Below are 12,202 nucleotides of genomic sequence, written 5' to 3'. Positions count from 1 at the left end.
GTCATGTATGTATAGAAAGTTGGTGAATGCATGCATTCGATTCCCTCTTTTATGGAGATTTAAAACTGGCGTTCTTTTTTCTACACAATTACTTTCTGAGATTATGAAAGCGAAAATACGCCGTTTTTTGGGGGGAAAATGAAACGCAAAGGAGCATATTCTAAGTTATAACTGTCTAAGGACGGGCCTTGTCACCATGATGTTGGGGAAATTACGTGACAGGAAAAAATGACAAATCAGAGGCATTTCATGGAATAAGAGCTACACGGAGGCTATTAAGGTTATGTCACCAGAATGGCTGGGTTGGATCTGCAATTCAGTGTTTTAATATGGAGCTCCAAGGGATATTGTCGTTCAAACCCTGAAGATGAGTCGATAAACGATAGATCCAACGTTGTTCTTTTTCGAATAATAACTGTTGGGTATTTGGTCCAGGCTTCAGTTTCTCAATAATTGTCCACTTCATGTCGTTTGGTGTATGGTTTAACAGCAAGAAATGTTCAGTCAGTTTTGTACTCAGCTTGCGACATCGAATGGTACTGCGATGTTCGCAGATGCGTTGCTTAATTTTTCTACTTGTCATGCCGACATATTTCAGTCCGCATGAACAAGTAATTAAGTATACCACATCAGTGGAATTGCAATTAGTATGCATTTTCTGCATCCATTGTTTACCTTGTTCAAGTATCAAATACTTAGAAGGGGATGTCAGATGGCAGACACTGCATGAACCGCAGGGGTAATGGCCAACAATGGGAGGAAGGCCCCATGCACGGACGATGGACCGGTCCTGGTTCTTATCCTGAATTTTCGGACGGGTATGTACCAGGGAATCTTTTTAGCCATCCTAGGAGACTTCTTACACCAAGTTAAATTAATTAGTTTACGTTGTATAGTTTTAACACAGGACTTTGTGAAGTATAAAGGAAGGATCTGTGTTGTGTGCAGATGTAGTACAAAGTTATGCATGCCACCGTATCCAGCCAGGACATTTCTAGCTTGCCCCACGTTCAGCGCCTTAAATGGTTAAGATTTCCTTTTTAAAAAAAAAAAAATTATTTTATTTTTACAACTGTCGGTGAAAATGTAGCACAGTGAGTGCAGTACTAATGCAGAATACATTACACAACAACAAAAAGGCAGTACAGGCATTACATTAAATCCCACGACTGAACTACCGACCACCCAACATTAGGGGCGGAACCAATCCTCCCACCTGTACACTTGCCCAGCCCACGCAATCCTGTAATCCCACCACCCGTCGATGGCCTGTGTGTGCACGGATCTAGCCCTGTCCCTCTAAGATGTCCTTCTTAGTTTGTTGGATTCTTTAATATGCACTTCTTCTTCCAGGTCTGTAACTTTCAAGTAAAGTAACTTCTGTCTATGCAAACTGCTCTACTAAGGATTACCGCTAACATTTTTGCAGCAGTGTTGCAAAGAGCATAGGTGGAGGCACAAGGAGCTCCCAAAAGGTGGGTCTTCAAAGTGGAATGTCTTTGCAACCTCTGCACACCTCTTATTGTGTTTTGCGGTACGTTGTTCAGTACAGCTTTGCCGTGTAGTACGAACCTGGCCAAAAGTTATTGGAGCTGAGTAGAAGTTCAGAGGCAAAGATACAGTCCGCGTCTGATCGGAAAGGTAACTGGTTTCTAAGTACGAGAGTGGACTGTTATTAAGTCATCTCCAGGCCAAGAGGGAGGACCTAGTAATCTCGAGATTAATTTGGGGCCATTAGGGACAACCTACAAAAGGGCTCATGAAAGAGATCTTTGCAGTTCTGCCTTTTCCACAGTATAATTTATAAGCAGAACTGTATTGAAGTTTATCCATTTAAGGAGAGATAGGTACTACTCCACAGTGTCAACATTATTGTAGAATAGGAATGACCTGGTCTTCTCATCAGTTTTAGTTGAATAAATGTAAGAGTTCAGCTTGGCTTCAGGAGCCAAAAGTTCAACTTGAAGGCACTAACCATGGAGCATTAGTGATGTTAGAGTACAGGAGCACTTAGACTTTTAGCAAGAAATTGTATCCTTAATCTTGTGGGGCCTAGAATATTAATGATCTTCTTCTTCCCTGGAATGCCAGCTCATGGTCTCATCAGCTTTAGACTTTAATGATGGACCTTAGACGGTTGTGTTCCACATGCATGCTGATCCACAGACAACTACAGACATTTTAATGTAAATGCATACCTGCCGAGGACTGGATACATATATTGGGAAGTTCTGATGGAAGACTGTCATCATGACTTCCTTCTGCATAACTTTGTGGTCTTGCAAGCTATACTTCTCCGCTCTGGTCCTCAAGATAAATAAAAACTAAATAAACCAGTACTGATCAAAATATATATTTAAAATCACTTTTTAAAATCCAGATAGTCCACTTTTTTGGTTCTAAATAAAGTATATGCCTGTGCTTTGGACATACTGTTCTACACAGTTAACCTTACTTTTAAAAGATGTGTCCCTTTTAAAAAAATGTCTCATACATGTTTGCCTTGCCATTGTTCAGAAATGTGCAATTTGTTCTTTAAAGCTGAAATGTTTCAGTTCAAAGATGGAGCTCTTTGTATGTTTACTTAATTGTAAGTATGGGTGTTGCAAAAGTGTAACCTGACCTGTACCGTGAGAAACTCTTCTTAACATGGGTCGAAATGCTATACCAGTGGCCAAGCAGAAGACACACTGTTTGCCATAGGGACCGGTGGACCTCTGTTGTGTGAAAATACTAGACCTCTCCACAGAACACATGAAGTGCTCTCACTCCCCAATCTTCTTTGAGGCTCTTCTTGAAGCTTGCCTCCCTCATTTGTGTCCTCTAGCAGCCACTGTCTTCATCCCTTATGTCCCCCCTGTAGCCCATTGGCTGACCCTCCTTCTGAGAGGGAGGGAGGTATTAGAGCTGCAAATGTCAGGGATATATACTGCTGAAACCGACCCTGAAATGGTCGAGCTGTACATATACTAAACATTGGCTATGACACTGTGACCTGTTTGAGAATGGTGAAATAAGGAGTAGTGAAATGTGTTCATTAGTCTGAGCTCTTCCCTATGGACACCTTTCAACTGATGTATCTCTTCCACATGGACCTGGTAGATTTTTATATGTAGGTTGTGGAACAGACAAAATCCCATTGAATATTTGAATATATGTTCGCACATAGCCAGGTCAGGAGCAGGGAATCTTAAAGCTTTACAAGGAGCGCCGAAACACTTAGTCCGAAGGTAACAAAATACATGGAGAAAAAGAATGAGGAGTTAGGAGTGGAGATAAAGGAAGAAACATGGTCAATCATACAGCAAAGTCTTTGAGAGGCTTGCAGTATAAAGAGAAATTAGGGAAGATGTTTAGCATTACAACATGATGTAGAGGGGATGAAAGGAATGAGGGAGCACATTCCACATGTGGTGACCTCGCAGTCAGGTGTAGAATTTTAGGACAGGGGCCATCCAATTGATCTAAGAGATTACTGGGGTCATACTACCTATGGACCCGATTATACGACTCGTCAGACATTGTGGGGTGGAGATTTCATTCCCTTTGACAACACTTGTGAGAAAGGAATATGCTACTTACCAGTATGCATCTGTTCTTGGCATGTAGAGCTGCAGATCTACACACTTTTGCATAGATCGCCATCTGGTGTTGGGCCCGGATGTTTGCAGTTTGTTTTTCCTCTTGGAAAGTCTTTGGAAGTCACGAGGTCAGTGACTCCTCCTTTGGATCGTATTGCGCATGGGCTTCGGCTCCATCCTCAGATTGTTTTTCGCCAGCAGGGAAAGATGGAGCGTAGCAATAACAGTGAAGAAACCCATGTGTGTTGTATCTAAATAAGATAGACTGGAACAGATACAGGTAGCCGGGGAGGCGGGTGGGCGTGTGTAGATCTGCAGCTCTACATGCCAAGAACAGATGCATACTGGTAAGTAGCACATTCCGTTCGAGGCATATGAGCTGCAGATTACACACTTTTGCATAGACTATATAGCAGTTCCCAACCTTAGCGGCGACCACCGGTATCTGTTGCAGTGGTTTGAAATAGTGTTTTCAGTACAGCCTGGCCCACACTAGCTTGTTGCTTGGTTTGCACATCTACACAGTAGTGTTTGGTGAAAGTGTGCGGTGTTGACCATGTAGCTGCTTTGCAGATATCATCTAATGGGATGTTCCCTAGAAAAGCCATAGAAGCCCCTATCTTTCGTGTAGAATGGGCTTTAGGGGGAACGGATAGCGTTCGTTTTGCTTTGTGGTAGCAAATCTGGATGCATTTTACAATCCACTTAGCTATCCCTGATTTTGAGATGGGGTTGCCCTTGTGTGGTGGAGAGAAATAGATAAGCAGTTGTTTGGTCTTTCTGAAAGGTTGTGTTCTTTAGATATAGTAAAGTAAGGCTCGTTTGACATCTAGCGTGTGTAGAGCCCTTTCTGCAACAGTCTGAGGTTGCGAGAAAAATACCGGTAATTCTACAGATTGGTTTAGGTGAAAAGGGTAAATGGTACGGGTTGGTACGGAGAACAACCTTGTTCTGGTGCATTTGAAGAAAAGGTTCTTGTATGGTAAGTGCTTGTATCTCACTGACCCTTCTAAGGGAAGTGATGGCTACAAGGAAAGCTGTTTTCCATGTGAGAAATTGCAGTTCGCATTTATGCAAAGGTTCGAAGGGCGGCCCCATTAGCCTTGTGAGAATGATATTTAAGTTCCACACAGGTGAGGGTGGTACTCTGGGGGAAATTATTCTTTTTAGGCCTTCCATGAAGGGTTTAATGGCAGGTACTCTGAAAAGTAATAGGTGCTGCCTGTTTTGTAGGGAAGCTGCAATTGCTGCGAGGTGTAGCCGAATGGAGGTATATGCTAGATTACACCTTTGTAGGTGGAGTAAGTAGCATATGATGTGTTGTATAGACACGTCTAGGGGATTGATGGTGTTGTTTTGGCAATAAACAACAAATCTTTTCCACTTGGCAGCGTAGCAGGCTCTAGTGGTAGGGCGTCTAGCTTCTCTGATGACGTTCATACAGTCAGGGGGAAGGTTTAGGTATCCGAATTCTAGGATTTCAGGAGCCAGATCGCAAGGTTGAGCTGAGCTGGGTCCGGGTGCTTGATCTCTCCATGGTTCTGGGTTAGGAGGCATAGTGAGAGGTGTAGCTTTTGGTGTGGTACTACCGAGCGTTCCAGTAGCGTGGTGTACCACGGTTGTCTGGCCCATGTTGGAGCTACTAGGATCAGCGTGAGGGAATGCTGTAGATTTCGCACCACTAATGGAATTAGTGGGAGAGGTGGAAAAGCGTACGCAAATTTGCCTGACCAGTTCATCCATATCGCATTTCCTTTGGACAATGGGTGTGGGTATCTGGCGGTGAAGCTTGGGCATTTTTTGTTTTCGTGGGTGGCGAATAGGTCTATTTGTGGATGCCCCCACGTTTGAAAGAACGGGTGAAGTTCCCACTCGTGGATCTGTTGCGTCTGTCTGCTGAGCAGATCTGCCATGGTGTTTTGGACTCCTGGGACATGTTGGGCTAGGAGAAAGATTTTGTGTGGAATTGCCCATCTCCATATGCTCTGTGCTAGTTGAGAGAGCAGTGGAGAGTGTGTGCCGCCTTGTTTTTGAATGTAATACATGGCCGTCATGTTGTCTGTGCAAATGAGGACTGCCTTGCCTGAAATCTGTGCCTGAAAAGATTTTAGGGCTAGAGAGATTGCTAGTAACTCCAGATGGTTAATATGGAGTAACTTTTGTTGCGGCGTCCAGGTGCCCTGCACTGTGAGGTGTAATAGATGAGCTCCCCAGCCGGAGAGCGATGCGTCTGTTATTAGTATTATTTGTGGAACCAGGTCCAGGAACGGTCGACCTTTGGAAATGTTTGTGGTGTTCCACCAATGCAGAGAGCGATGGGTGCGACCGTCTACCAACACCAGATCTGTCAGTTGCCCCTGGGCCTGGTTCCATTGGCACGCTGAGCACTTTTGGAGTGGACGCATCTTGAGTCTTGCGTGGGGCACTATGAAAATGCAAGAGGCCATCATCCCTATCAGTTGCATAAACACTCTTGCTGGAAGGGAGTGTTGAAGTATGAGTCTTTGTCGCAAAGCCTGAATGGTTGCAATCCTGGCCGGATTGGGGTAGGCTTTTGCTTTTGAGGTGTCTAGGGTGGCACCGAGGTATTGTTTTATGTGGGATGGTGTTAGCTGGGACTTTTGGTGGTTCACCGTGAAGCCTAGTTGGTGAAGTAGTTGGATTGTAGTGGCGGTGTGGTGTACACATTGGTTGTAGAAGACGTGAATGTGCTGTCTTCTGAGATGTGCCGCCACTACCGCTAGGCACTTGGTGAATACCCGTGGTGCTGTTGTGACTCCGAATGGGAGCACCTTGAACTGGTAGTGTTGCCCGTCCACTACAAATCTGAGGTACTTTCTGTGAGCATGGTGTACTGGAATGTGGAAGTATGAGTCTTTCAAGTCCAGTGTGGTGAGGAAGTCGTTCTGGGAGAGGAGCGGAAACACCTGCTGAAGCGTTATTATATTATGTGAAAATGGTCTGAATGTATGTATGTGTTTAGGGGCCGGAGATCTAGAATAGGTCGTAGAGTCTCGTCCCTTTTTGGTATTAGAAAATATAGGGAGTAGACCCCTAAATTTTGCCGATTGACGGGAACTTGTTGTATTGCATGTTTTTGTAGGAGGGAGATTACCTCCTGTTTTAGTAATGTGGAATGTTCTTGTGACATTGGGCGTTGTCTGGGTGGAATGCTTGGGGGGGTAGATGTTAATTCCAGGCAGTATCCTGACCGAATAATTTGGGTCACCCATTTGTCTGAGGTGATGGTCTCCCAGACATAAAGGAAATTTTGAAGTCTGCCCCCGACCGGAGTGGGATGGTCTGGAGGGAGCGGGGGGGGGGGGGGGGGGGGGAGGGGGAGGGGTAAGTCATTGGGTAGGCGTTGTGGCAGAGCGGGCGGTATTTGTTTTGCCTCTGCCTTTATTATTATTTCCCCTATAGCCGCCCCTTTGATAACCCCTTGTGAAGGTGGACTGAGTGGGGGATTTGTAGGAAGTGGACGCGCTGAGGAGTAGCCTCTAGATGTACTCCGAAAGGAAGAGCGTAAAAAAGAGCGCCTAGGAGGGTGTGACTGCAGGGCTCCCATGGACTTCGCCGTATCGGTGTCCTTCATTTTTTAGAGGGCCTCATCTACCTTTGGGCCGAATAGGTGTTCTTGGTCAAAGGGATGTTTCAGGATGGAGGCTTGTACCTCTGGTTTAAAACCGGATATTCTTATCCAAGCATGGCGACGGAGGAGGACGCTAGTATTAATGGCCCTGGAGGCTGAGTCTGCTGCATCTTAGGCACAGCGTATAGAGGTGTTAGTTATTGTCTTACCCTCTTGAATTAATTCATTGGCCCTAGTTTTGTATCTTTCAGGGAGGTGGTGCATTATGGTTTCTAATTCATCATAATGTGCCCTATCGTATCTGGCCAATAGCGCTTGGGTGTTGGCGATACGCCATATATTGGCTGCCTGTGACGCAGTGCGCTTTCCTGACGCGTCCAGTAGCTTTGACTCTTTGTCAGGTGGTGGTGCTTCGCCTGACGCCTGGGAATTTGACCTTTTTCGTGCAGTGGAAACCATTAGGGAATCTAGTGGTGCTGGCCCTTTCATATGACCGCACCGCACGGAGCCTCGGACGAGCTCACACTGCGCCGGGCCCTCAACGGAGACAGACGCTCCGGTTTTTCGAACACATTTGATGTGAATCGCATGCCCTGATTGAATCTCTGCATTGGGTATCCAGGAACAGACATTGGATACATCGTTATTAGCTTCGACTGACCCTTTGAAGCGACACGAATTAAAAGACCCTTCCAAATCAAGCCCTCTAACCCGGCAAATCTCTCAGTGGAACCACACCACTAGGTGGTTCAATTAAAGTACCCTCCAGTCAGGTTGCCCCTTATTGGTCCTGATGAAAACCCGCAAGGCCAAGGTTTAAAATCCCCATAGGCCATCAAGACGGGTCGAAACGTCGACGCCCACCCTTTGCTACCTGGGACACAATTCCAGTCCTTCGTGCAAGACCACCAATGGGGTCTTTTTCTGAAATATATTAATTGTGTACTCAATAAATGTGACCAGGTTTTTGGCTTGTGGACGGTGAATTACAACCGATTCACATTGCCTGTAATTGTAATTTATTGATCACTCCTACTACTATGCATCTTTCATTCCTTGTCCTATCCACGCACTTTTCAATCACTTTCCTCTGATGCACGTTTTCTCTTGGAGCAACCTTGTTCTGTTCTATGAATATTGTAGAAAATTGCCAAAACTATAAAATAAATGTATATATAACGGCCTTCAGTGTTTTGGTTGTTGTCCTTCGTTGATTTGAAATTACCTATTGAATATTACGAGCCTCTGTTTAAGAAAAATCGTGTTTAGGCTCATGACTAGTTAACTAACTGACTAAGTAAAACATATCTCAGATTTATTAATCATTGGATAAGGACCATTGTTTTTGATATTACTAATTCACCCAGGTCCTTTTTCCTTGGGTTACCCCATTTTTGTAATGGCCCTTTGATATAGGCAGGATCTGTGGGGGCAGCTTTGTACTTTCTCTGTGCGTGGGTTAATGACCCTGGCCCTGACTGGGTCCTTAAAAACCTCTGGCGCATGTTTTACCACCCCCTTGAGCATAGGTAGTATGGAGGTAGACCCATGTGTGGTATCAAATGTGTCGAGGAGGAAATCCTCCTCCACTGGGTCAGTGTGTAACTCTACCCCATGATAGTGTGCCGCCCTTTGAAGTTGGTGGTGGAAACCTAATGAGTCTTCCGGTGGAGATGGCCTGGAAGGGTAAAGGTCATCTTGTGGGACGTCGGGAATATCTGGGTTATTGTAGTCGTCCCATGGGTCTGGGGATCCTGTAGGGGTGGGGTCTTTTGGGCACATCCCCTGTATCGTGATATGGGTCCCCCTGATCATCATCGTCTGGAGACGGGGTCGGAGAGCGATGAGGTGGGGGTGGAGAAGGCGGAGGAGGTGGAGAGGGTGGAGGAGGTGGGGAAGGTATTCTGAAAGGGGAGGTAGCAGAGTCCTTCCTCTTTGGAGGTGGAGGCGGAGCCGGTTTGTCCAAATGTCTTTTTGGAAGAGAGTGCCAAATGTCCAGTTTTTGGATCCGTGGTGAGAGTTTTTTGTAAGGGATCCGGTGTAAATAGTTCCTGTGACAGTGTTTGGTCCGTCGGCGCCGAAGTCTTCGGGGCCGATGACTTTTTAGGCTTGTCCGTGCCAGTTTGCTTAGCACTGGGCTTGGGAACCTCCGATTTCTTGGTTGGCACCGAGGTGGGATTCGGCTTGGAAGTGTCGGTGCCGAGGGCCTTATGGGGTTTGGTCGGTACCGAAGATGGCGTCGGCATGGAAGCGCTGGGTTTCGACCCCGAGGACTTCGGTGCGGAGCTCGGTGTCGAGGTAGGTTTCTTTTTCGGCGCCGAAGTGTGTTTCTGGCACCGCTGGCAGGCTGGGCCGCCGGAAGGCTTATTTGGCTTCTTCACCGGGCCCGAAGGTGGGGTGTGTGAAACAGTGTCTCTGGTCTTGCCTAGGCCCGGAGACGAAGGCGTGACCAAAGCTTTTTTGGGTGTTGGCGCGGGTGTGGGGGGGTATATTACTCACGACCCTCTGCGCCGGATTGATGTCCTCCACATCTGAGTCGTCAGCCTCGGAATCACTGACGAGGTCCTCTTCGGTGCGCTGCTGTCCCGGATCTTCCAGGTCGTCTCCGAAGATATCGACTGGAACGGAGGTCGAGGAGTGTGCCATGCTTCGTCTGGCTCTTCGGTCCCGAATAGTCTTTTTCGATCTGAAAGACTTACAGGCCGGACATTCGAGCCTCGTGTTCAGGGGAGAGGCAGAGGTTGCACACCTCAAGAAGATCGGTGTAGGGGGAATTTGGACCCACATCGAGGGAACTCCTTGAATGGAGTTCTTTCCATCAGCCGGGACCAGAGCTTGGGTAGGCCCGAAGGCCGCCGTCGACGACTGGAACCGAAGATTTGTCGATGAGAAGGTGCGTTGATTGAGGAGATCGCGATCGAAACAATACCGCGATGTGAGGTGAGGATTCCGCTTCGATCGTCGAACTGGAAATGTTTGGAACCGGAGCGCGAAGGTTACATCCGAGCCCGATGGCGGGAAAAAACAATCTGAGGATGGAGCCGAAGCCCATGCGCAATACGATCCAAAGGAGGAGTCACCGACCTCGTGACTTCCAAAGACTTTCCAAGAGGAAAAACAAACTGCAAACATCCGGGCCCAACACCAGATGGCGATCTATGCAAAAGTGTGTAATCTGCAGCTCATATGCCTCGAACACTAATTTCACATGTCGCTGACTGCTAGATTACCGATAGCCCAATTATGGAAATTGCCCAACCTCTACCTCAATTAATATATGGTAGTTTAAGAAAATGTATGCTATGGTAACATTAATGGGCATGGTTCATTTCATGAACGGCCAAACAAATCTGAATTAACATAAGCAGCTTTCACCGTCTAGGTTAAACAAAATGTGATATGGTTCACTTCAATGGTGGTCATGGCTTACGTTATCAGACAGTCTGATTTGGCAAACTGGTTTGCATGTTATAACACAAGTTGTTTTTTTCCATTTCTCCGGATATATGTGCATTACTATGAAACTCAAACAATACCCAGAAAAATGTTTAAGTTTTTAAAGAAAAAACATTAAAGTATCACATGTATTGTACCTTCTCCAGGGCACCCTCCAAGTAAGTTGTCACATCCTGAGTTAGGGCAATGGGGCAACAGAGGCGAAGGTCATTGAACGCTGTAAGAAAATTGTTGAGGAAACATGCAAGAGGTGGGAAGTCCAAAAGCACCATTGGTGGTTGCAGGGTGCCAGGTTGGTTAGTGGGAACGATCGCAGGCGGTAAGGTACTACCTAGAACAGACGGGGCCGAAGTCAGTGTATACAAATTCATCTCCTCCTGAAACTTATCTACTGCTTCGTGGGTCGCCCGTGCAAAGCTTTGAAGGGCAACTCGCTGAAAAATTGGTGTTAATTGCCCACGAAAGTCAGCACCAACCCGGCTGAAAGAAAGCCCAAAGTACATACACTGGCCAAGCAGTGAGTCTAAGCGTGCTCCTACACCTCGCTGCAGATCCCTCTCCAGGCTTAGTAGAAATTCTGAGACCTTCTGAAGTACCCAGCCATGGAAGATAGCACTGTCATTGACAGCATGGTCGCTAGACGGAGGCAGCATCAAAGAGTCCTCATCAGAGAAGATGGCTCGGTACTGGGTGATTATGTCAAATAGATGCACACGGCATGTCTCTATGGTTTTGGTAATGTGAAAGTAAGGATCATCCTCAGCGATGGAACTCTGGATGGAACGGAGCCAGGCATCCCGGCATTGCAAGAACTTGATGCGTAGTTCAGCTTCAGTGAAGACATCCATCCTGCGCAAGTAGCCAATGACACGCAGGCAGGCTGGCAGCTGAATATTGGTGCGTAGCTGCTGCACAAGTTGGTTCAGCATTAGCTGTGCTGACTGACGTACCTCATTGACAATTCCCTGTAAACAACAGCAAAAGAAAAAAGTTTTAATATTAAAAAATCACTGCCATAGGCACCACATACACAAGTAAAACGTTTTTGTAATGCTGGTGTATTGTACCACTTGCTTAATACAATCTACAATCTAAAACGTGTGTAGTACAGTGTTTCAACTGATATTGTAGCTAATCAGGCATGGTAGGGAGCAGACAGACAAAGAGCTCCACACATCCATGCTGCTCAGGAGATGGATAACAGACAGCTGTTGATCATGACCGCTTTCACCTTTGCTGTGCTGTTCCTTCTTGGCATGCGCCAGGATAGAATCAGTAAAGGACAGCCTGCAGCACTACCTGTACTATCAAAATAAACTGGGAGAGTCTACATGTGCATATTTGTGTATATCTGAGAGTATGTGTGCATGAATGGATGTCTACATATATGTGTATGCTTTGAGGAAGCAATGTATGTTATATAGGATATTTTATGGGCTTTGAGACCATCTGGCACAATAATGGCCCATCTATGCCATACTGTGGCCATTCTTGACAACATTGTGCATAGTTGCATAATATCCCATCCTGGTGACATACTCTACATAGTGTGAAATAGTCTGATGACATTCTA

At 46.1% G+C, this 12,202-nt stretch overlaps 1 protein-coding gene across 1 annotated transcript in view; it reads right to left on the bottom strand.

Moving 5' to 3' along the window:
• Positions 1–12,202, bottom strand: part of COG8 (component of oligomeric golgi complex 8) — a 66,857-nt gene that overhangs the window by 38,199 nt on the left and 16,456 nt on the right. Inside the window, exon 3 of the mRNA XM_085638742.1 lies at positions 10,767–11,594. Coding sequence (XP_085494868.1) covers positions 10,767–11,594 — 828 coding nt within the window. The remainder of the gene's footprint in view (positions 1–10,766; positions 11,595–12,202) is intronic.

The sequence above is a fragment of the Triturus cristatus genome, chromosome 12 (assembly GCF_964204655.1).
Source record: "Triturus cristatus chromosome 12, aTriCri1.1, whole genome shotgun sequence".
Classification (NCBI taxonomy): Eukaryota; Metazoa; Chordata; class Amphibia; order Caudata; family Salamandridae; genus Triturus; species Triturus cristatus.
The sequence above is the reverse complement of the archived record's forward strand: the minus strand, read 5'-3'. Positions and strand labels throughout refer to the sequence as shown.